This window comes from Malaclemys terrapin, chromosome 3 (assembly GCF_027887155.1).
Source record: "Malaclemys terrapin pileata isolate rMalTer1 chromosome 3, rMalTer1.hap1, whole genome shotgun sequence".
Classification (NCBI taxonomy): Eukaryota; Metazoa; Chordata; order Testudines; family Emydidae; genus Malaclemys; species Malaclemys terrapin.
Genome location: NC_071507.1, coordinates 25,744,098 through 25,768,796, shown reverse-complemented (window position 1 = coordinate 25,768,796; position 24,699 = coordinate 25,744,098). Strand labels below are relative to the sequence as shown.

The 24,699-nt window shown below is 47.1% G+C and overlaps 1 protein-coding gene across 9 annotated transcripts in view; it reads right to left on the bottom strand.

Moving 5' to 3' along the window:
• The window catches only part of CCDC88A (coiled-coil domain containing 88A), a 364,297-nt gene that overhangs the window by 72,501 nt on the left and 267,097 nt on the right, over nt 1–24,699 (bottom strand). For all 9 annotated transcript variants that reach the window (XM_054023155.1, XM_054023156.1, XM_054023161.1 and 6 more), the window contains 3 exons: nt 8,309–8,450; nt 6,378–6,554; nt 5,167–5,328 (listed from right to left, as the gene is read on the bottom strand). In XM_054023155.1, coding sequence (XP_053879130.1) covers nt 5,167–5,328; nt 6,378–6,554; nt 8,309–8,450 — 481 coding nt within the window. The remainder of the gene's footprint in view (nt 1–5,166; nt 5,329–6,377; nt 6,555–8,308; nt 8,451–24,699) is intronic.

The window sequence follows — 24,699 nt, the reverse complement described above, 5'->3', positions numbered from 1 at the left end:
CTGTCTCAAATCTTAGCCCCTTTCCTTGGCACATCGACAGTCCTTGGGCTGAAATCAACACGGGCACAATTTCCATTAGGTTGCAGCCTGAGACAGGGCTGCACAGGAGGCACAGGCTTCTCATCATGCCCAGACATGCTGTAAGTTGGGGAAGGGGTGGTAAGCATAGTACAGAGCACTGAGAGAGAGACTCTGTGAAGATAAATCCCAGCAAACACTCCCTAAGGGGGAGAAGGCAAAGGAGAAGAGGTTTAACCCCTGATTTTTCATCCCACTTGTTCATTAACAATAATAATCCCTGCCTTGCAAAGGACACATTTGCTTTTGCTGTTTTGGGAGGATTTACTCCAGAATATCATGAGAATTGCCTGATTCACAGTGCGAGGAAGGAGAGTTGTGTAGTTGTCCTGCTTCTCTCCACAGGGATTCTAAGACCCACTTTAGGACTTGTGGGGGCAACCAGTAACCCAGAAAGGCTCTAATCTTTATGGTCCTTTGTTCCCTTGGACCTACCCTGAGTCATTTCATTTGGATGAAGTTCTCCTAGTCATAGAATCATAGAATATCAGGGTTGGAAGGGACCTCAGGAGGTCATCTAGTCCAATTGCCTGCTCAAAGCAGGACCAATTCCCAACTAAATCATCCCAGCCAATCTTCAGAGCCTACTCTATGTATCATGGTTGGGTTTTTCTGTGTAGTTGCAGCTACTTCGGGGGGTGGCGTAGAGAGGCCCCAACTTGTCTGACTCAGAGCCCTGTGTCCTAACAGATATACGGTCAGCCACATGCAGGCTGGGCATTTTTTACCTTCTGCTGAGCCTGAGAAACTTATCTCATATACAGAGCACCTTTTGGATTTTGCCCAGTGCTTGCATGGTTGTTCTGCCAGGCCTGAAAAGGGGAACAGCAGCTTGGCAGGGAGGCACTGCAGCGGAGATTTCATATGGCTGTTGCCACCAGAGTGCTCAGAACCTGAACCAGAAAGTGGTGAGAAGGTTTGAAAGCAAATAAAAAAGCTTTAACTGCCTGAAAAATGGCTAAACATTAAAAAAAAAAAAAGCACGGGAGTGAAGCAAACCACCACTTGACTGCTGCCGTGGAGACAGAAGATCTGGCAGCAAGCACGAGAAGGAGCTAGCATGGCTAGCATAGGCTGTGCTGCAGCTTTGAATCAGAAACTGCACACAGGAGGCCAAGAGCCTATATCAGAATTATGGGAGATGCTGGGCTGCAGAAAAGGATAAGGTATACAGACGAGATCTTGGCCAGCTTTGAATGTTTATGTTGTTTCAGCCTCTGGATTCAGTCACCTACAGAAATAGCAAGATGCCTTCTTGTTTCTGGAAGAAAACAGGTCCATCACTGGTCACCCACATAAACGGACAAGGGATGAGAATATTTCTGATTGTGGACTCTATTCCACTTGAGTTCATGTTTGTTTGCAGAGCCAATCTATCTTTTTCAATTTCCCTTGAGGTGCAGGATGCACAGCAACAAAAAGTGTTGTTCTTCTCAAGTCAACATGAGCAGAGCTTTTTTCTTAAATGGTAAGGATTATGTTTGCTTAGTGAAGCCATGTCGGTTGTGTTGTCCTTCATAACCAACATATGTCTACCACCTAAAGAGAGGGTCAATGCTTTGAGGCCAGAACTGACTACTATGAGCTCTAGCCAGTCAATGCTATGCTTTCTCTCTTCTATGGATATGATCCCTGAACTGTCATAGTGTCTGAAAGCACCTTCCTAGTTTCAACCTCCTAGACCAGGGATCGGCAACCTTTGGCATGCGCCTCACCAGGGTAAGCACCCCGGCAGGCTGGTTTGTTTACCTGCCGCAGGTTTGGCCGATCGCAGCTCCCACTGGCTGCGGTGCGCCACTCCAGGCCAATGGGGGCTGCGGGAAATGGCGTGGGCCGAGGGATGTGCTGGCTGCTACTTCCCGCTCCCCTCCACCCCCATTGGGCTGGAGCGGCGAATCGTGGCCAGTGGAAGCCGCGATCGGCCGAACCTGCGGACGCAGCAGGTAAACAAACCAGCCCGGCCCACCAGGGTGCTTACCCTGGCAAGCCGCATGCCAAAGGATGCCGATCCCTATCCTAGACTGATGACTTTGTGATTATTGTTCCATCTCACTTGCTGACTGCCTCTTTGAGGCGAAATCCTTTTTCATCAACCAACTGAAGGAGATAGATACAATCCATAAGACTATGATTTTCACAATAGGCTGGAGTAGGATGGGATGTGGAAAAAATAACAGAGCTGGAGAGGTCTCGTATGTATCCTGGCCCACTGCAGATTGTCTCTGGAAGATACTAACAATCCCAACATGTTTAGTAGGGCAGGAAATGATGTTTCTTCAGCAACTTTTACTTCCTTTATAGATTGCTTCATCTTTTTCTGGTAGTCTCTGGAGATGATCTACTTGTGCCTCATTGGCTCTATCTTCATAACCAAAAGAATGATGAAAACGTACTGGGGATAGCACATTTTTTCTTCTCTTTATCACAAAACTATAATGTTCCAGAAGCTGCATGGATTTCAGGTGATTTGATTCTGCTTTCTCTCTGGCTAGAGCCCTGATCAGGCTATCCATGAAGGGGTAATGCTGCTTCTAATACTACTATTGTATATCTTCTCTGGACTACACCCAGAACTTATTTGTTCAAAGTCATCAGCAGTCATCAATTCACAAATTAAAGGCGTCTGATACCAATTTGGTGTTCATTTTGCACTAGGGCTAGGAAGGGAGTCATTCAGTGTGTTTTGAGGTTGCTGAGTGCTGATCTGAGAATTCATCTCTGTTTCAACCTTTTCTGGTTTAATTATATCTTCTTGTGTAGCTGCTGTCTCTCTGTGCTGTGTTTGTTAGCGTGAAATACCAGAAATGATTGGCTAGACTTAAAATAAGGCTTTTACTTTCTGTAATGTATAATAGCAGGGGTCAAGGCTCTTTTGGTCATTTCCCATAGATTCTCTAAAGAGCTTGCCTCTGGGTACTAAGTATTTTGAAGCCTCTATAAGTTGTTTAGTTGAGATCCATGGAACTGCATGTGCCTCTAAGAGACTGCATTGTATCCCACTGCTCTAACTAAGAACAAGGGATAAAGGTTTCAAGTGATGATCCAAAACAAAGGCAGCCACACGGGAGATTTTCCAGAGAGGCGCCCTTAGGCTGTATCCTTTCTTAGTTCTGAGTACAATGTCTACAAGAGAATCTATCTATACCAGCATTGGCCAGGCAAAACAAACAGAAACTGCTGAGGTTTTCATGGTGGCTGATGTAGCTTCATAATTCCTGTGAAGGGAGAAGTCTAATTCTTATGTCCAGGTGACTTTAATGAAAGAAATCTAATTCACTGGGAGTGTCCTTCACCAAAGAGGATAAAGCCAAATCTGCCATTGTAATGAAACTACATCAGATTTCAAATGATGTATGTTATAGTCCTTTTTGGCCTATTTTCCTAGATTCTTCAATGTAGCTGTGAACTCACCGTCATCTCTTATGATATCCTGCAAGACCATATGGAAAAGGATACATGGTTCCAAATTGAACCAAACAGGAACTACTTCCTAGTTATTTCAATTCCTTTCCCCTTCTGTTCAGATTCCTTTTCTTTCTGGGGGTCTGGAGGGATATTAGAATTGGAGTGGCCTTTCTAAGAATGGTAGCAATTTGTTCACACTATCTTGTTAATTGAGAGCTTTGCATGTACTCTCTAAAGCTGTTTGATTCTTAGAGCCCTAAAAAACACAAGATCCATTTGCTGGAGCAGTGGTTTCCAAACTTTAACAACCTGTGAACCCCTTTCACAAAAATGTCAAGTCTCGCAAACCCCCTCCTAAAAATGAATATTTCCAGGGATTTTCTCCTTTACCTGAGTATAAATTATAAAAGCAGTGACCTTGGAAATATAACATTTGTTTTTGTGACATGCTTATTACACACTATTTATTATTAATTATTATTTATCATTCCAGTATTTTTATTACATTATGAAAACGACAACACTCTTCCAAGATATCACTTTCGTAGCTCGTATCACTTTGAATAAGCCTGTTATAAGACAACGCTCCTAGGTTTCATCAAGGAGTATGAGATGTGAAACAGCAGGAAGGGATTTAAGAAGCCAATTCAAAGAGTTCCTCCTACACAAGCATTCAGGTCTTGAGCAGTCCAGACAAAAACGCACGTTACAGCAAAGCTTAAGTTTGTTCTTCATAATATACAAGCTGCCTATTTAATTTTAAAAACAGCAACAAATATCCACCTCCCTTTCGATTTCTTATAAGGAGTCTTGAAGTTTAAATCTCCTCAGTGTGATAGATATGCTTACTTTGATCTGCTCAGCTCTTGGAAGTCCAGGGGCTCCGGGCTACTGGCCCCATGTTGCTGGTGTTCCTAGGGACAGCTCTGTCTGCCATTAGGGAATTTTTTCCCAAGAACCCCCTGTAACATTTGGCGAACCCCCAGGGGTTCACGAACCCCAGTTTGGGAACCACTGTGCTAGAGGAATTCATTTATTGGAGAAACTGTATTTGAAAATATAGATAGCCTGGGAGGGATGGCAATTTAGGTTTGATTTCCTTAACGTATCTTTGTGAATGTTAATTTTGTTTTCATAGCTCCCAGGACCAAAGCATATGGCTTTATTTTTTTCTGAGCAAATTACATTGCACTTATCTGAATTAAATCTCCTATTAATTTTGGCCCACTTCTCTACATTTTCATGGCCATACAGTGAGCTCACAATTTTTCTTCTTTTAATATTATGTGTCAATTTACACTTCATTACTTCTAACTCATTTAAGAAAATATTAAAGAGTATCTCACCTAATATGAGTGCTTAGGGTGCTTTAACTGCTTACATCACCAGAAGTCAAGAAGGTAAAAAAAAGGGTGTGGAAGGAAGCTGAAAAAGTACACTTAGTTCCTCTGCATAAATTCCAAGGGTTTTAAACATGATAAATGTATGATGTTAATATCTTGTTGTAGCAATTTATTACTGACTGTTATTAGTGCAAACTACAAATGGTGCAAGGTGCTTTGATTTCCATATCAACTGAAATTGTGATTGCTAGTGTCAAACAGTTAATAGCAAAGCTCTGACTTGAAAAAAATCTACACTTATTTTGAATCAGATGATAAAAGCAAAATATAAAAATATAACCTGAAGCTTGGCATTCTGAGTTTGTAAGGTTGTATTTTGCTCCTGTAAAGAAACAGTCTGTCTCTGAAGTGACAGAATCTGAGCTTGTAGATTATTGTTCTGGGTCTCAAGTTGCTTTAGTTGAGTTTTCAGAGCTTGTTTCTCTGCCTGCAGGGTAGCATTCTTAAAAAAAAAAAAAAGGTTAAAGATAGAAGAATCATGCATATCAACAGGACATTGTTTATATTTTAGGTTACTTTACCTACAAAGAAAATTATTTATTTTAAATACAAATAAGATGAAGTTATGGGTTTCCATTAAAATCACAAGAGAGAAGCAATTGTGAGATAAAGCTTCCACACTGTTATTAATTTATCTGTTTTTCGGTTAGTAATGTAGTGGCCACACTAACCTGAGATATTCATACAGGGATGGAGGGAGGGCACATTTTCAAAACTGGCCCCAAACTAGACATTCAAATGGCACTAATACAATTACTGTCTTACACTCAAATCCCTGTTTGTATGTGACACCCATGGATGTGTCATTGGCAGCAGAGATTGAACCTGGCACCTCTGCTTCTAAAACTATAAGCCTCTACTATTTAAGCTAAAAGACCCAGGTCTGACAGTGCAAAGACTGTAGGAGACCCATAAAGCGCTATGTGGTTCAGCCCCTAGAGAAGGACAGAGTCATACCGTGTAAGTGTGAATTACACATTCCTCCTGGCAATGGAAGTTCATCCTGAGGCCTGGTCTACACTAGGGGGGAGAGGGTTGCGAGCTAAGTCAGTCTAAGTTACGCAACTTCAGCTATGAAAATAGCGTAGCTGAAGTCAACGTACTTAGAGCTACTTACCGCGATGTCTTCACTGCAGTAGTTCAGTTGCTGACGCTCCCCCCTCAACTCCGCCTGCACTTCTCGCTCCGGTGGAGTACCGGAGTCGATGGGAGAACGCTCAGCGGTCGATTTATCGCGTCTTCACTAGACGCGATAAATCGACCCCCGCTGGATCGATTGCTCCAGAGGTAAATGTAGACATGCCCTAAGTGTCAGGGGTCTATCCAGATTAAATCTCCACAGGGGCCATCACTTGTAATGTGACTCTCTTGGGAGTAAAAGCACGAGCCCCTACTGGCTGAGCTAGAAAACCCATGTTTGTTAACTCACATTTTTACTCTGGCCACCTCACTCTCACATCACATTAAACAAATAAAACTGAAACAACTTACATTCCTTTCTACTTCTATTAATCTATCTTTAACCTTCAATAGTTCTCTAGTAGTTTCCTGATTTTCCTTTTCCCATTTATTGACAGACTGGGTTTCTTCACCAGTTCTTGGAGGAGAATTCTGTACCATCCTTTCCTCCTCTTGTCTTTGCTTGAGGGCTTCATAGTTTTTTTTCACCTAAAATCAATTAAGATAATTACAAAAATTGAAAATATAACCCCAAACCTCTTTTTTAACTATGTGTGAATGTAATTTGCACAGGACAAGAAACTCAATGAATATTTTTAATATTTATAATTGTCAATTTAACTGTGGGAGTTTACACATATTATATAAATATAAAACATGAAACTGCCAGCAGAACAACTACACCCCTATCTACTATGTGTTGGATATATGTATCTTTTGTTCACTCAACTGTACCTCAAATTAATTATACAAGTGTCAAAATCTAGATGGGTAAATTTCATAGATGACCATTACATTCCAGATGTTTAAAGTTGTATCACTAAATTCTAGATTTCTTGGGTACTGAGGATCCTTTGCACCCCCAAATCAAGCCCTGAGTTCAACTGTATTTTTCTCTTTTACCCACCATCAAAGCTCTGTGACTTGGCCCATGATGTAACTCTTAGTTACAACCTGTCTTATCACTTATTTTAACTCTTATCTGCAAGACACAGTCCTGCCAACTCTGTGAGTTCAAAAATTATGATCCAGGCCAAGAGAAGTCAGGAGATTGGCTTGAAAATCATGCATTCTGTAAAAATATCAATATTCCTTTTTGGTTTGCTTTTGGGATTTCTTTTATAAAGTCTTAGAGATCACCCTTTGCTCTCCCTTATGTGTGAATTTTTCGATGAAAACACAGACAAAATGCACCTACAGTAATTGAGGGGGTCCTCCCCTCTTCTTTTTCCTGACAGATGGGAGGCAAAGGTTCTCTGAACTCTCCCCAATACATGCTCTTTCCCTTCCAGACAGTTTCTGGGTACTACTGTCAGGTCCCTACTCTGTTTCCCACCACCTCTCCACTGAGTACTCCTGGCCTTCCCCAAACATCATCATCTGCCTCTCCACTGGGCACTGTATTGTCTTTGGCTCCCTTTTCTGGCATTTTCTCCTACCTTAATGAACACTGCTTCCTGTCCTCTTCCCCACTATTACCTACGTACACTATTTCAGCAGCAGTGTGGAGAAAAATGCAAGCTGAAGATGGGTGGGAAAAGGGATACTCCTCCACAAAGTGACCCTCTTTAATCACCACCTTTCCTGAGGGAATTGGTAGTGTCTTGGAGTTGCCACTGGCTGGTGTCTCTAGACTAGGATTCTGTACATGCACAGCAGTACAGAGCATGCAGCTGAGACACTAGAATGATCAGTAAGCCAGGGAAATGAAGCCTCTAGTTTCAAATACAACAATTGTTCACCCATAATTCTTCAACTGAAAACCACTGTACATGACACTGAACAGCAAATACTGCAAAAACTGTAGCTCTTGAGATAAATTCACAAGAATTAGCAATGCTGAAGACACAATACTCTTGTCTTAAGGTCTAAATTCAGTAAATAATTTGTTTTTAAACACTGTTCCTCACACACACCAAATATTGTAGAAAAATTCAAGACCCCCATCATGACCCCCACCACTCTAATATTTTTACCAAACAAAGATCTGAATTCTTATGTAACGTGAGTTTTTTGAAAATTTAGTGCTAAGAAAATTACAGACAAGCTTTCCTGTGTCTTGTAATATAGAATGCACTACTTCTGAAGCTTAAGTATTTTGAGAGATAAGTGAATTATTTTGTCAAGTGTACTTAATGTTGTAAGAATATCATTATAAACTGCAAATAAAATTGGAAAATAAGAATGATATTCAAGAATTTTATAACCTGAGGAAAAAAATGGTCATGTCATTTTTTCCTTACTGTTTTAAGTTCCTGGCGCAGCTGCTGGTTTAAATTTGTTGATTCTTCTAAACGAGCTTCCAAAGCTGCAATTTTTTCTTCTTTTATTTCTAGAGACTTCTTTAGTGTAGATTCTAATTTTGACTCCAAAAGCTTGTACCTACTACTCAATGAAATTTAAAAAATATATATTTTTATTATTTCAAGAAAGATAAAAAATTTGTTAAGACTTTTTTTTAAGTGACATACATATTTTAAATTCTAGGTGAATATAGTGCTCTTGAAAAAATGGTTACTAACCTTCTGTAACTGTTGTTCTTTGAGATGGGTTGCACATGTCCATTCCAATGTAGGTGTTAAGCATAGTCACCGGAAATTTTCCCCCTAGTGGTTAACTGCTGGGTCATCCTAGCACCCTCTGGGATGTCACACACTTATAGAACCAGAATAAAGGGCTTGCCAACCCTGCACCCCCTCAGTTCCTTTTTTCCAGCTAACTTCATTAAGAGAGGAAGGAGGGTGGTTCTTGGAATGTTCTTGAAGAACAACAGTTATGGAAGGTTAGTAACTGTTTTTTCTTCAGCAAGAACCGGGTCAACCCCCAGGCTGGAACAGCGGCTGCCGGGGTGGAGCAGGAGCAGCAGCTCCCAGGGCTAGCAGTCAGCCCCTGCTGCAGGAGCAGCGGCTGGGGCCGGAGCAGCCCCCGGGGCCGGAGCAGGAGCAGCAGCACCCGGGGCTGGGGGCCAGCCCTTGATAGAAGAGCAGCGGACCCTGGGGCTGGAAACACGACCGGGGCTCGGTCAGCCCCCACCGCAGGAGCAGCGGCAAGGCCGGAGCAACGGCTGGTGGTCAGCCCCCAACGGGGCTCTTACTATTAGTCTCCCTCCTCGGCTATTTTTAGTAAAAGTCACGGACAGGTCGTGGGCTTACATGAATTTGTGTTTATTGCCAGTTTTGCAGTCCATGACTTTTACTAAAAATACCTGTGACAAAATCTTAACCTTAGTGATGGCATAGTGTGCTGAGAACGTGTGCACTGATGACCAGGTTGCCACCCTGCAGATGTCCTGAATAGGGATTTGCACTAGGAAAGCGGCTCAGGAGGCCTGTAATCTTGTGGAATGAGCAGTCAGGTTAGCTGGAGACGGAACGCTTGCCTACTTATAACACATGCAAATGCATGATGTGATCCAGGACGAGATTCTCTGAGTGGAGATAGGGAATGCCTTGATCCTCTCTGCTACTGCTAATGAACGGCTGGGTAGATCTATGAAACGGCTTAGTCCATTCTATATAGAACATTAGGGCCCTTCTAACATCTAGAAAGTGTAGCCGTTGCTCTTCCCTATTCTAAGGTGGTTTTGGGAAGAAAACTGGAAGGAACATTGCTTGACTGCAATGGAAGTGCGAAAACACTTTTGGGAGAAAAGCAGGAAGTGAACACAACTGTACCTTATCCTTGAAGAAAACTGTGTAAAGGGGCTCCGATGTGAGCCACGCATCTCTGAAACCTTTCTGGCTGAAGTGATAGCCACTAAAGACCACCTTCCAGTAGAGGTGAGTTAATGAGAATGTTGCCAGCCGCTCAAGCAGGTGACCCAAGACCCATAAGCTTTGATAAGACGATTTAGGTCTCAGGGAGGAATGGGATCTCTAACCTGATGGTATAACTTCTCTAGGTCTTTAAGGAAATGGATAACTACCACATGAGAGAAGACAGACTGCCTCTCGACTGGGGGATGGAAGGCTGATATCAGCAAGGTGGACCTTGACAGAAGAAATAGCCAAGCCTTGCTATTTCAGATGCAACAGGTACTCCGATATAACTTGCAATGAAGAACTCAAGGGTGGAATTACATGCTGGGAAGACCAGATGGAGAACTGCTTCCATTTTGCAAAGTAAGTAGCCCTGGTGGAGGGCTTCCTACTACCTAGCAGGACCTGATGAACGTTCTCCAAGCAGGCCTGCTCTTCAGGATTCAGCCAGGGAGCTTCCAAGGCAATCAGATGAAGACAGCTGAGGTTCGGATGGAGCAACCGACCATGGTTCTGGGAGATCAGGTCTGGATATAAAGGAAATGGGAGCAGGGCCCTCCACTGAGAGGCCTAACAGGACGGTGAACCAATGTTGCCTGGGCCATGCTGGGGCTATGAGAATGACCTAGTCCTGCTTGATCTTCATCAGAACCTTGTGCACTAGTGGGATAGAAGGAAAGGCGTAATACAGGTGAGCTGTCCACAGCAGCAGGAAAGCATCCATGAGAGACTCCGGGCTGTGGCCTCGCAGGGAACAGAACTGGTGGCATTTCCTGTTGATTCAGGTAGCAAACAGATCTATCTGGGGAGTCCCCCACTATTGGAAAATGTCCCTTGTGATGTATGGCCAAAGTGACTACTTGTGGTGAATGGAGAAAGACCTGCTAAGGCGATCTGCCAGTTGGTTCTGCACTCCCAGGAGGGAGAAGCCTTGAGGTGGATTGAATGTGTTATGCAGAATTCCCACAGATGAACTGCTTCCTGGGACAGCAGCAAAGAACGTGCCCCACCCTGCCTCTTGATGTAAAACATGGCTGTCATATTGTCCCAGACAGCCAATACGTCTTTGTTCACAATGTGAGACAGAAGGATAACAAGAGAGAGTTCTTCTGGAGACTAAAGGCCTTGAGTCTTGAGGGGCCCAAGTGGGTTCCCCAACCCAGCACCAACATGTCCGAAACCAGGGACAATGAAGGTTAGGGCCACGAAAAGGATACTCTCACACAAATCACATGATGGTCCAGCCACCAATCCTGGGAAATGAGGACCTGAGGAGGTACAGTGAGAACCAAGTTCGGATGGTGACAGATAGGTGAGAACACTGTGGCCAGCCATGCCTGAAGAGGTCTGAGGCGTAGCCTCACACATTGCATGTGGCCCAGGAGTTTCAGACAACTCCACACTGTGGTAACTGGTTGGGCCTTGAAGGACCTTATCAGGACTGTGATCGCCTGAAACGAATCTCCCGGGAGGAAGGCTCTGGCCTGAGTGGAACTGAGTACTGCTCCAATGAACTCTATCCTCTGCACTGGGATGAGGGGTAAACTTTTGCATGTTTATTTGCAGGTCTAAGGCCTAGAAGGTTGACTGGATGAGCTGGATTCTGGATTCTACCTGATCCCTGTGCACTCCCTGTTTCCTCAGGAAGGCTGCTACCATCACCATGACTTTGGTGAAGACATGTGGAGCAGCTGACAGGCCGAATGGAAGAACCGCAAACTGATAGTGTGCTTGGTTCATGACAAATCTGAGGAACCTTCTGTGGCCTTGGAAAATAGATATGTGGAAATATGCGTCCTTTAAATTGAGGACAGCACACCAATCCCTAAGATCCAGAGAGGGAATGATGGAGGCCAGAGAGATCATTCAGAACTTTAGATTCTTGAGGTAGCTGTTGAGGCAGCGCAGGTTTATAATAGGTCTGAGACCACCCTTGGCTTTCAGAATTAGGAAATAATGGGAGTAGAACCCCTTTCCTCTCATGTTTTGTTGAACCTCTTCCACAGCTCCCATCTGAAGGAGGGATTGGACTTCTTGGATGAAGAGTTGCTCGTGAGAAGGGTACCTGAAGAGGGATGGGGAGGGGAATAGGAAGGGTGAGTAGAAAGCAACTGGAGACTGTATTCTACTTCCACCATGCTCAGCTCATGCTCAGAGGTCTGAGCTGATATGGGTCCAGGCACTAATAAATTGGGACAGGCGGTCCAAAAACAGAGAGGCAACTGCATCCAATATAATAGGGACAGGGATGGAAACCTCAAGCATCCCATCAAAAGGAGAGCTTCAAGCTCCCTGAGTGCCTGGGAGCAGCATGTGTCGGCCCCAAGTTGGAAGCTGGTGGAGGAGACCTATGCTCAAACCTCCTGCTCTTTCTCCTCTGTGGGCCTTGGCAGGCCGGTGGGGCAAAGCATTGGTCTACTCAGAGAAGAGTGAGGATCCTTCAAAGGGGAGATCCTGGAGGGCTTGCTGGACCTCTTCAGGAAGACCGGAAAACTGTAACCAAGAGCTCCTGTGCATGGTTACCATTGAGACCATGGATCTGGCTGCAGAATCAGTTGCGTTCAGGGCTGCCTGCAAGGAGGCCCTCGCTATGGTTTTCCCCTTGTCAACCAGCAAGGGGAACACCTGGCTAGCTTCCTAAGGGAGCAGATCTTTAAACTTGTGTATGACATCCCACATATTAAAGTCATAGTGACCCAGCAGTGCCCGCTCGTTTGCTATTTTAAGTTGCATCCCTCCAGTAAAATAGATCTTTCTGACAAATAAGTCCAAATTTTGGAGTCTTTTGCCTTAGACAGCGTCCCCAATTGCCCTGGGTGATCTCTTTAATTGGTGGATGATACTACTGGTGACCCCAGGGGGATACAAGTGTAAGAACTTGTAACCCTGGACTGGCAAATAATACTTCTGCTCCGTATGTTTGACAAAGGGGGAAGGGAAGCAGTGGGTCTGCCACAGAACCGTAACAAGGTCCATGATAGCCTCATTGAGTGGCAGGGCCACCCTTGAGGGGCCCTCCGCTGTCAAGATGTCCAGCAGGCTATGAGAGGACTCTGTGACCACCTCTGCCTGGATGTCCAAATTCAAGGCCACCCGCTTTAACAAATCCTGGAGAGAACCTTGTGGTCAGCTTGGGAAGAAGACATGCCAGCTGCCAATACTGTCTCATTCGGGGACGAGGAGGTGGAAGCATTGGTTGAGGGCCCTCCACCCCTCCTTCCATATTGGCCATGACCCACAGGCCCTCTTCTAGAAGCTCGGTACTGGAGTCCGGATTGGGAGTCTCCCGTCGAGGCACTGCTGGTGCTCTACTCTTGGAAGCCGCCAAATAGGAGCACCTTGAGAAAGGACCCTGGGCTGGGGGGGAACCTGTATGGGGTCCAAAATGGCCATTGCATTGGCACTGGCCCCGAAGGATGAGAGGGCCAAGCACTCGGTGGTACCACTGTGTTTGGTATGGTAGGGTAGAAGTGCCTCGGGGGTGGCTGCGAGAGTGAGAGGAGTGTGACCCCACTTCTGACTCTGAAGACAAAAAGTCTGGGCAAGGTGACCAGGGAGGTGTTGACCCCATTGTTGCCGGAGATCAGTGCTGTGATGATGAAGTCTGCGCTGAGGCTAGCATGGAGGGTTTTCCCTTGGATGGTACCATGGGTCCTGATACTGGGCAGAGGCTGGGAGAAGATGGTTCCCTGTCTAACTGTACCGGTGGTGCCAATTCCTGCACTGCCGGAGATATAGGCCCTGGCAACAAAAGCAGGTCCCTGGCTGCTATGAATGCCTCCAGAGTTGACAGCATCGTAAACATACTGATACCACACTGCCTGCCTGAAGATGAAACCTCTGGAGCCAGAGTCCCGGGGACCTGCATAGGCATCAGAGTCACTGGTACCTGCTGTTGCGGTGCCGAAGTAGAAGAGTGGCCTGACACAATTCTCACTCTATCCCAATCCCCATGCCTGTCCGACTTCAGAGCCGGGGATTGAACCCTCTCAGCCGGCTGCCTCTTGTGCTTCTTTTTAGGAAACGAGGATGGGGAATGGTGCCAAGACTCTCGTACGGTGGTAGGAGCACTCCGCACGAATGCTGAGTTACTTGGTGCCGAGTCCGAGCAACTTGGTTCCGAAGTGGGTCTCAGAGCTGCCTCCATAAGAAGGGACCTTCAATCTTGCCTCTCGATCCTTTTTTCGTGCAAAGTTTGAAGTTCTTTCAGATCTGGCAGTGGTCCTTTCAGTCAATCTCTGCCAAGAACTTGAGACACCTCGACTACGGGTTTCTCAAGGGCTTTGACTTGCCACAGGAGACACAGGGCATGAAACCTCATGACTGAGGCATGCGCCGGCACCAGGGAATGGATGAACTTTGCCAATTAAAGGAGAAAAGGTCTGCCCTTATAGACTAAAACTGACTAACTATATATAACTAATTTAACTATATACACCACAAAAAAAACAGTGAAAACCACTGGGAAAGTTTGCCGAAACAAAGAGAGCAGTTTCAGAGATCGTCATGGGCGGTAAGAAGGAACTATGGGGACGCAGGGTCAGCAGGGCCCTTTATACTGGCACTATGAGCGCACGGCACTGGAGGGCGCCAGAGCTGACCCGACAGATACCACTAGAGGAAAAATTTTGGGTGACTGTGCTCGAGGCATGCACAAGCCTACATTAGAATAAACATGTGCAAGCCCTTGAAGAAGGTGTTGGACTGATTGCTAATAGTGGCAATGTAAGTTCCCTGACTCCCTGCCAACATGCTTCACAGTGTCTTGTAGGGAACACATGTAGGAGTGAATGTAGTTCAGTATCCATGCCCATTCAATTCTAGGAATCTCTGATGAAATTGCAGAGAAAAGTACAGTACCATTTGGCATGGATTGGATTTACCCAACACCTGTTAGTCCGCTGATTTAAAAAAAAACATATTGGGCTTATTAAATGGAACACACTGTCTGTGATTCTTGAAGCCACAACAGCTACACCCTGACAGGAATTGAAGCAGAGGACCAAGAGTAAAAGGATTAAGAAGAGGATGCAGTGGCCTTAAAGAGTCACCATCAGATGAGAGGGAAATGACCCCAGAATTTACCTATTTGAGAACCCATGTAAACATCAAATTGCAAATGAAAAAATCTTGCATCTGTAACTGAGAACTAGACTGGTCTATACAGAGAAGTGAAAAGGAAAAAGACGAGCAGAGACCTCACATCCAACCTCCATGGATTAGGAGGCTGCAAATGCGAAGACATCTTCTAACCTGATTTGAGACTTCGATGCCAGATTGGGGTGGAAGAACCATGAACCCACTTTGTCTAAAGATAAAAAGCCAACCCTATGTGCTTGAAGGTGCAAAGCAACAAACTGAAAAATCTTTAATGTCATCATTATCAAGCTATGTGAGATTAGGGCCAGACAGAGGAAAGATTTTAAGATATTGCTAACAATGCTCAGTACAAAAAATGCCAATACCACCCTCCATCCCAAGAAAGGAGACAGGCTAGATGTGGAATATTTTCTATCTCCATGACCAAAAAATGGGGAGCCAGACCAGGAATACTCTGGAGTAGAAAACAGCCCTGTGGATAAAGACTATTACGATAGTTGTGAAATCCCCATCATTAGAGGTTTTTAAGAACAGTGCAAAAGGCCAGACTTGATTACTTCTTGAGGTCCCTTCCAGCCCTACATTTCTATGATTCTATATGAGTCTGCTCAAGTGATTGTTTACTTTAAGCAGTGAAGGCTGAACTACAGGAATACAAATCGTGACAACTGTTACCTTCTGGCCTATCAGAAATCAATCCAGATATCTTTTAGGTGAAAGTAAGGGGTGAGAATAATGGATCCAAAGGCATGACAATTTTAGACGTTATTATCCCAAATGAACTAATCCATTTCTTGAGTAAAACAAACATTCATCATCCGCAGTCCTCCAACTTAGTCTGGAGCCATTGTGTCTGCAATGGCATCTTGAAAAGAACATTTATTTTGAACAGCAACTCCTATAACTGTCCAAATAATCTTGGAAGCAAGGGAAACAATGAAGAGGTGAGGAGAGGAGTCAGCAATATACTCAGGGTCATCAATGGATTGTGGACCCAGGAATTGACAAAACATGGAAAAAAGCTATTAGTTACTCCCTAAGGACACAAGTAATTTCTCATTTTCCTCCCGGACTCATGTCTATAGCTCCAATAAAATCTCTTAAAATAGGAGGGAAATCATCTAAACTAGATGATCCAGGGAGAAGGGAGAAATCCTTATGTAGTGATACCCTTGGCCAGGTCACCTGCTGGGACTGAACCTATAATATCTGGATCTAAAAGCATGAGCATTTAATGCTTGAGCTAGGCACAGAAGCAGACTCATTGCCCATTGCCCATACATACCTTAAAAGGGAACAAAGAGCTAAAATGTGTTAGTATGGACACCACACTTCCATTTAGTTAGGGAAGCTCATTCTAAGTTTCAGAAGTCCACACAGGGCATTATTTGTAACAATGTCAGTGGAAGAGTTATCTGTGGGGAATGACGTGTCAGTGGTAAGAAGAAGTGATGAGCGAGTCTGTGCAAATGGGATTCCCGTGCAGACGTTTTCTGGGTCCTTCCACCCATTCAAGGATTGTTTGATCTTGGTGGGCAGAAACAGTGGTTTGTCTAGGCTGTCTTTGTTTGGTCTGTAAACCTAGCTAAACCATGACTGAAGGCATCTCATGCGAAGTCTGGCGTGAGCTATCACAAATGTGCCTGTGGCCATGTGCCCCAGAAGATGAAGGCAGTGTCTGGTCGATATTTAAGGGCTGGTTTGCACTGTCTATAAGCATGGGAGACTAAGGTATCTGTGTGTGGGAGGAGCGCGCTCACGCGGGCAGAGTCGAGATTGGCTCCTATGAATTCTAGTCTCTGTACCAGTGTTAATGTCGACTTTTGTATGTTGATTTGTAGACCCAGACTTCTGAATAAATCCAAAATCGTATCCGTAACTCATTTGGGTTCATCAAAGGATGGTGCCCTGAGAAGACAACCATCCAGGTAAAGGTAGATCACGATGGCCTGGGAACATAAGTGGGCTGCCGCTACAGAGAGGATCTTAGAGTATACTCTGGGGGCCAATGAGAGGCCAAAAGGGAGTACTTCGTACTGGTAATGCTCTTGGCCTAGTGTGAATCTGAGGTATTGTCTGTGACACAGTATGTCTGAAATATGGAAAAGACAGTTACCTGTTTCATAACTGGTGTTCTTCAAGATGCGTTGCTCATGTCCATTCCATTGTAGGTTTGTGTGCTCGCCACATGCACCGGTGCTGGAAGTTTTCCCCTCAGCGGTATCCATAGGGGACTGGCTCTGGAGCCCTCTGGAGTGGCATCTATATGGCATGGTATAAGGGGCGTTGTTGGCTCCCCCACCCTCAGTTCCTTCTTCCTGGAAACTCTGACAGTGGGGAAGGAGGGTGGGTCATGGAATGGACATGAGCAACACATCTAGAAGAACACCAGTTACAAAACAGGTAACTGTCTTTTCTTCTTCGATTGCTTGTTCATGTCCATTCCATTGTAGGTGACTCCCAAGCAGTGTCACCAGACTTGTGTCTGACGAAGTGGGCATTCACCCATGAAAGCTTATGCTCCAATACTTCTGTTAGTCTTAAAGATGCCACAGGACCCTCTGTTGCTTTTTACAGATTCAGACTAACACGGCTACCCCTCTGTTACCAGACATGGGTAGGACTTCATGGACGTGTCGACTGCAACACAGCTCTGCAGAATCCAGCATCATCCCTGGCTTGCTGGGTGATGGCATAATGCATCATGAACATGTGTACTGATGACCACGTGGCAGCTCTGCAGATGTCCTGGATGGGGACATGCGCTAGAAAGACCACCGAGGACGCTTGTGCCCTGGTCAAGTGGGCCTTTAGTACAGGTGGTGGCTTGGACCACGCCAACTCATAACAGGTCTGGATACACAAGGTGATCTGGTTAGAGATCCTCTGCGAGGACACCGATAGGCCTTTCATCCTGTCCGCGGTCATGATAAAAAGTTGGGTCGACTTGCAGAAGGCCTTGGTGCGCGCCAGGTAGAAGGCTAGGGTGCTCCAGATGTCTAAGGTGTGCAGCAGCCTGTCCTCCACAGTTAAGTTCGACTTTGGACAGAGAATCGGGAGAAAGATATCCTGGTTAACATGAAGTGAGACACCACCTGGGGCAGGAATGTGGGGTCGGCTCGCAGCTGGACCTTAACCTTGTAGAGAACGGTGTAATGGGGCTCTGAAGTGACAGCTTTAATCTCGGAAACTCACTTTCCTGAGGTAATGGCTACAAGGAAAGCTACCTTCCATGACAGGTGTGAAAGGAAGCAGGAGGCCAGTGGCTCAAAGAGAGGCCCTGTGAGCCTCGAGAGGACACAGTTGAGGTCCCATTGTGGAATCACACCCAGACCAGTGGGAAGAGCCGCTCTAGTCCTTTCAGGAACCAAATGGACATGTCATGTGAGAACACCGATTTGCCCTGAACCTTCTGGTGGAAAGCTAATATGGCTGCCACATGCACCTTGATGGAGGAAAGCGCGAGGCCTTGTTGCTTAAGGTAGAACAGGTAATTGAGGATGTACTGCACAGACGACCGTGTCGGGGAGATGCCATGCTCCTCCACCAAGCAGGAGAATTGCTTCCACTTCGCCAAGTAAGTTGCTCTGCTTTCCGAGAGGACCTGCTGTACCTGGCTGGAGCAGGCCCTTTCCTCTAGGTTCAGCCACCAAGCCGTGAGGTAGAGAGAGGGAAGGTTCGGATGCAGGAGCTGTCCGTGGTCTTGCACCAGGAGATCCGGACGGCTGGGTAGTGGCAATGGGGGTGCCACGGCTAGGTTCATGAGTGTGCCGAACCAGTGCTTGCGAGGCCACACAAGGGCAATCATGATTACCCTTGCCTTGTCTCTTTTGACTTTTGCTAGGACCCTGCTGACCAGCAGAATTGGCAGGAATGAGTACATCAGATCCCCCTCCCATGACAGAAGGAAAGCATCGGAAAGAGAGTCCCTGGCTAGATCCCGGAGAGAGCAGAAGTGCTGGCACTTCCTGTTCTGCCTGGTGGCAACAGGTCCATTCGGGGAGCCCCCCACCTTTGGAAGAGCACCTGGACAACCTGCAGGTGAAGGGACCACACGTGGGAAGAGAAAAAGGACCTGCTGAGGTGATCCGCCAGTGCTTTCCAGATGCCGCAGAGGTGCGATGCCTCCAGGTGGACGTCGTGCTGAATGCAAAAGTCCCACAAACGAAGTGCTTCCTTACAGATGGCCAACAAGCGAGCTTCCCCTTGCCTGTTGATGTAAAACATTGAGGCTGTGTTGTCTGTGAGTATATGTGCACTTTGACTGGAAAGGTAAGGCAGGAAGACTCCGCAGCTCCTCTGGGGACCGTGTCCCTTGGGTCTGCAATGTGCCGAGATGCGCTCCCCAGCCGAGGTCGGAGGCATCCAATATCAGAGATACCAAGGGTTGGGACTCTGAAACGGAACTCATTCCAGGACCACCTTTGGATTGGTCCACCACTGCAGAGAGACAAGTACCTTTGGTGGAATCATGACAATCTTGTCCAGATGGTCTCTGGGCGGGGTGTAGATTGTGCAGACCCAGGCCATGGTGAGGGGATACGTAGAGATGCTGGCAATGAGACCTGCCATTGTCTCTAATCTGTCTTGCAGCAGAAATGCTCTGGCACGGGTGGAGTCGAGGACTGTTCCAATTAATTTTATGCACCGGGACTAACATTGATTTTTCCTCGTTTATTAACAGGCCCAGAGCACAGCACAGCACATGAGCTGCAGCACTGAGATATTGTGTTGGACCTGAGACCTAGATGAGACCCTTGATGAGCCAGTCGTCGAGGTATGGGTAAACCTGGATACCTCGCCGCCTGAGGAAGGCCACTACCACCGCCATGCATTTGGTAAACACCCTCGGAGCTGTAGCCAGGCCGAATGGGAGCACTGCGAACTGGTAGTGAGCGGGACTCACTGTGAAGCGCAGGAATCATCCGTGTCCCTGGAATATTGACACATGGAAGTATGCATCTTTCAAATCAAGGGCAGCGTACCAGTTTCCCGGATCCAGGGGGGAATGATGGAAGCCAGGGAGACCATGCAGAATTTCAACTTCTTGAGATAACTCCCTGAGGAACCTGATGTAAGATTGAGAAGGACAATTTAAGAAAACAAGCATTCGTCAAACAACAATTGATTACACCATGATGGTGCAAAACTCATTGGTCCCAATGAAGGAAAATCACTATATAAACAGGATGCCTAGCCATGAAACTTTGGGTTCGTCCTGCCAAGACTTCCCTGGAGTATCGTGTCGCAACCCGATGAAATCCGGCTCCTCCCTATCGGTGATCAATCTAGCTTGCCACTAGGTTGATGCAGACTCTGGACTGGTAACTATAACATCGACTGGTGGGATAGTGTGTGTGTCTGTGTGTGCTGTAATTGAATGCATATGGTAATTGTTGTATCTTCAATAAATGTGGCATATTGCCTTTTCCCTTGAAAAAGATCCCGTGTGCTTCTTATAAGCATAACAGCTGGACACTCGAGGACGAATAAATCTTTCTTCCAAACAAATCGAACCTCTTCGAGTCTTTATTTTTCGGGGTGGAGCCTGGCTGGCCTTGCCTTTCCTGCTCATTAACCACGGAGACCACTAGGGAGCTTGGGGCAGGGTGTGTGTAAAGATCCTCAGGAGCTTTAGCAGGCACATAGTACTTGTGTTCTGCCTTTTTTGAAATAGGGGGGAGCGATGAGGGGGTCTGCCACAGAGACTTGTTGATCTTTGCCACCCCCTCATGCAAGGGCAACGCCACCCTGGCTGGGACATCCAACAGGGACATCAAATAGGGAGTCCGAGGGTTCCTCGAGCTCCTCAGCATGAAGCCCCAAGTTCGAGGCAACCCTTCTTAGCAGTTCCTGATGGGTCTTAGTATCACCCTGAGGGACTGGATGAGAGGCCCTGTAATCACCTCATCAGGCGGCGACAAGGAGGAAGCTGGTACCAGAGGATCTGCCGCCTCCAAAATCTGCTCGGTTCCTCCATGGGAGCTGGGTAGAGCTGAGGGGTCTTTTCCACAGAGCCCTCTGCGTCGGGGGCGGTTGGGAGGCCGTGGCTGATGGTTTATCCGAGGCGCCGAAGGCTGACCTGAGCCCTTGCGAGGACTGCAGGAACCCCCAAGGATTCCAAGGGGGAGGCCACTGTCTCTCGGGCCACAATGCAACAGGCGGTGCCACCTGCAGAGTGGGTACCCTTGTGCGGGGCCCTGGCCTGCTGGTATGGAGCCCTGTTTGGTATCGGAGTCTGAAGAAGAGGGATCACGTCTGAGAGACCAGGACGGTGCTGACCGTTTGTCCTGGTTGCGACAGTGCCGATCCCAGCTCTGCAACGGGGATCTGTCAGAGGGTGATGAGTCCCTGCACCGAGCTCCTGGAGACCGATGGCATTTGGCAGATTTGCGATGGTGGCCTAGCAATTGATGCTTCATGCTTCTTTAGTGGTGCCAGTCCACTGAGTGGGCGGCACCAGTAATAGTAAGACATCCTGCACCGCCTCGGGCGTCGATGACATATCCAGGTGCCGGAGGCCTGCATCACTGTCTGGGGTGGCAGGCGCGTCTCGGGATGGGCTAACCCGCTTGACTTGAGCCAGGGCCTAACTCCCGTACAGAGGTGAGAAGCTGCCCTGCACGGGTCCTTGCTCCCCTCAGGCCCTCTCCTTTCCTTTACAGGATGTCAGAGATCGTCCCCTCCCGGTCTTTCTTTGCCTCCTAACGGGTGCGGGGGGGGGCGGGGTGAGGGGGAAGGGAAAGAGAGGAAATCGGCATCAGTCCGAAGATGGCACCGGTGGAGTGCGCTGTACTGATGCCTCAGTACAAGGAGCAGAGCCACAGGATGGCTCCAGTGCCAGTGCCGATTCCAGAAGGAGCACCCAGAGACATATGTCTCGCTCCTTCTTTGTCCAAGGTTTGAACCCCTTGCAGATCCAACACTTGTCACTGATATGGGTCTCGCCCAGGCACCTCAGACAGCTACTATGAGGATCACTGATGGGCATTGTTTTTTTGCAGCGATTACAGGGTTTGAAGCCTGGGGATTGGGGCATGCCCAGTCCCTAGGCTGAGTCCCGCCCGGGACTAACCAACTACACTAAGGGAAACTACTAACAACTTTTAACTATTTACAGAAAAAAGTTTGTCTCAACGGATTAAGAACGAAAAGGCTTGCCAAAGCAAGAGATGTTCCAGCACTGTCATTGGTGGTAAGAAGGAACTGAGAGTGGGGGGAGCCGGCGATGCCCCTCATACCGCGCCATACAGGCACCACTCCAGAGGCCGCCAGAGCTGGTCCCCTACAGATACCGCTGAGGGAAAAACTTCCGGCACCGGTGCATGTGGCGAGCACACACACCTACAATGGAATGGACATGAACAAGCACTCGAAGAAGAAGTAAGCATGTTGAGGGCCGAAAACCAGTATCCCTGTTCCAACATTAGAATAATCATTAATAAAGTGACCATCTTGAACTTCTGAGCCTTGACACATTTGTTGAGTGCTGTGAGCCTAATATGGGTCTCCAAATCTCCCTTTTTATTAGGTATCAGGAAGTGACAAGAGTAAAAGCCTTTCCCTCTTAGATGTTGAGGTACTGGTTCGATGGCTCCTACACTGAGGAGGTGTTCTATCTCTTGTTGTAACAGGCTCTCATGAGAAGGGTCCCTGAAGAGAGATGGGGAAGGGTGTTGGGGGGGGGGCGGGGTAGGGAGTTGAAATGAATGGAGTACCCATCTCAAATAATCTCCAGCACCCATTTGTCGAAAGTTATCTTTCCCAGGCATTGCGGAAAAGGGCAAGATGGCATCCATGGAGGTGAGAAAGGTTGTCCAGTGTTAGATGGTATTGGACGGAATGATCTGATGGCACCTTAACTAACCCATCAAACCTGTTGTTTTGAGGTGTATGGCTGGGAAGAAGTAGATTGAGGGCCCAAAGCTTTCCATTTGGAGAACCTAGACTTTTTTCTTTGGGGCTCATAAGTGTTGGGTTGAATATTGTGATGAGCGGGGTCTGAATGAGGGCTGAGGACTATATTTTCTCTTCTGCCCAGGTATGTAAATTCCAAGCGACTAAAGGAGTAGTCCCTGGAGTCTTTCAGTGTGTGGAGGGAAGCGTCCATCTTGTCTGCAAACAATTTTGTACCTTCAAAGGGAAAGTCTTCCACGGTGGTTTGTACTTCTTTAGGGAAGCTCGATAAGTGCAGCCAAAAGGCTCGTCTCTTCATGATGGAACAGGAGAAGAAACGGTTACTCACCTTCTTGTAACGGTTGTTCTTCGAGATGTGTTGTTCATGTCCATTCCAAGCAGGTGTGTGCGTGCCGCGTGCATGCCAGCCGGAAGATTTTACTATAGCAGCGTCCATAGGGTCAGCTCCGGTGCCCCCTGGAGTGGCGCCCTCATGGCGCTGTATATAGGGGCCAGCCGACCCCCCACCTCCTCAGTTCCTTCTTGCCGATACTCCAACAGAGGAGTAGGAAGGTGGGTATTGGAATGGACATGAACAACACATCTCGAAGAACAACCGTTACAAGAAGGTGAGTAACCGTTTCTTCTTCTTCGAGTGATTGTTCATGTCCATTCCAAGCAGGTGACTCACAAGCCCGAGTCTAGGTGGTGGGGTCGGAGGTCACTGCAGACTGGAGGACCGTGCGGCCAAATGCAGCATCCTCCCTGGGTTGGTGCGTGATGGCGTAGTGCGCCGTAAAGGTGTGGATTGAGGACCAAGTGGCCGCTCTACAAATTTCCTGCGTCGGGATGTGGGCCAGGAACGCGGCTGAAGAGGCCTGTACTCTCGTGGAGTGGGCCGTGATAGGCGGGGCTGGTATATTGGCCCGACTGTAGCACTCCTGGATGCAGGTTCTGATCGAAGCTGAGATTCGCTGTGACGTGACTGGGAGCCCTTTCCTACTGTCGGCCACAGCGGCGAAAAGTTGGGTCGACTTCCTGAAGGATCTCGTCCTTTTTATATAGAACCCGAGAGCCCTGTGAACATCCAGAGACTGTAGCCGGTGTTCCTTAGCCGAGGAGTGCGGTTTCGGATAAAACACAGGGAGAAAAATGTCTTGATCCACGTGAAATGGGGAAACCACCTTAGGTAGGAACGCTGGGTGCGGCCTGAGTTGGAGAGAGTTAGTCCAGATGTCTCAGATGTAGCAAATAGTCTAATATGAGAGAGACCGGGATGAGCAAGGGGGCCTGACCCCGTTGTGTAGCCCAGAGGGGGAAGCGCTTCCACTTGGCCAAGTACGTGGTCCTTGTTGAGGGCTTCCTGCTGTCCAACAGGACCTGTCTGACCTGATGAGAGCATCATAACTTCACTGGGTTTAGCCATGGAGCATCCAAGCTGTAAGGTGGAGCGACTCCAGGTTCGAGTGAAGAAGGTGACCGCGGTCCTGCGTGATCAAGTCCAGTAGTAGGGGCAACCTGAGTGGAACCCTCGTAGACATGTGTAGGAGAGACGTGTACCAGTGCTGGCGCGGCCACGCAGGAGCTATCAGGATGAGTCGAGCGTGATCCCTGCGGGCCTTGAGGATTACCCTGTGAATCAAGGGAATCAGGGGAAAAGCGTAAAACAGCCCGTCTGCCCAAGAGAGGAGAAAAGCATCTGATAGGGACCTGTGACGCATCCCATGAGGGAGCAGAATTGACGACACTTCCTGTTCTCGTTGGAGGCAAACAAGTCCACCTGGGGATGACCCCAGAGTCGGAAAATTGAGAGAACTATATCCCAGCGGATAGACCACTCGTGGCCCTGGAACGAGTGGCTGAGGGTGTCCGCGAGCGCG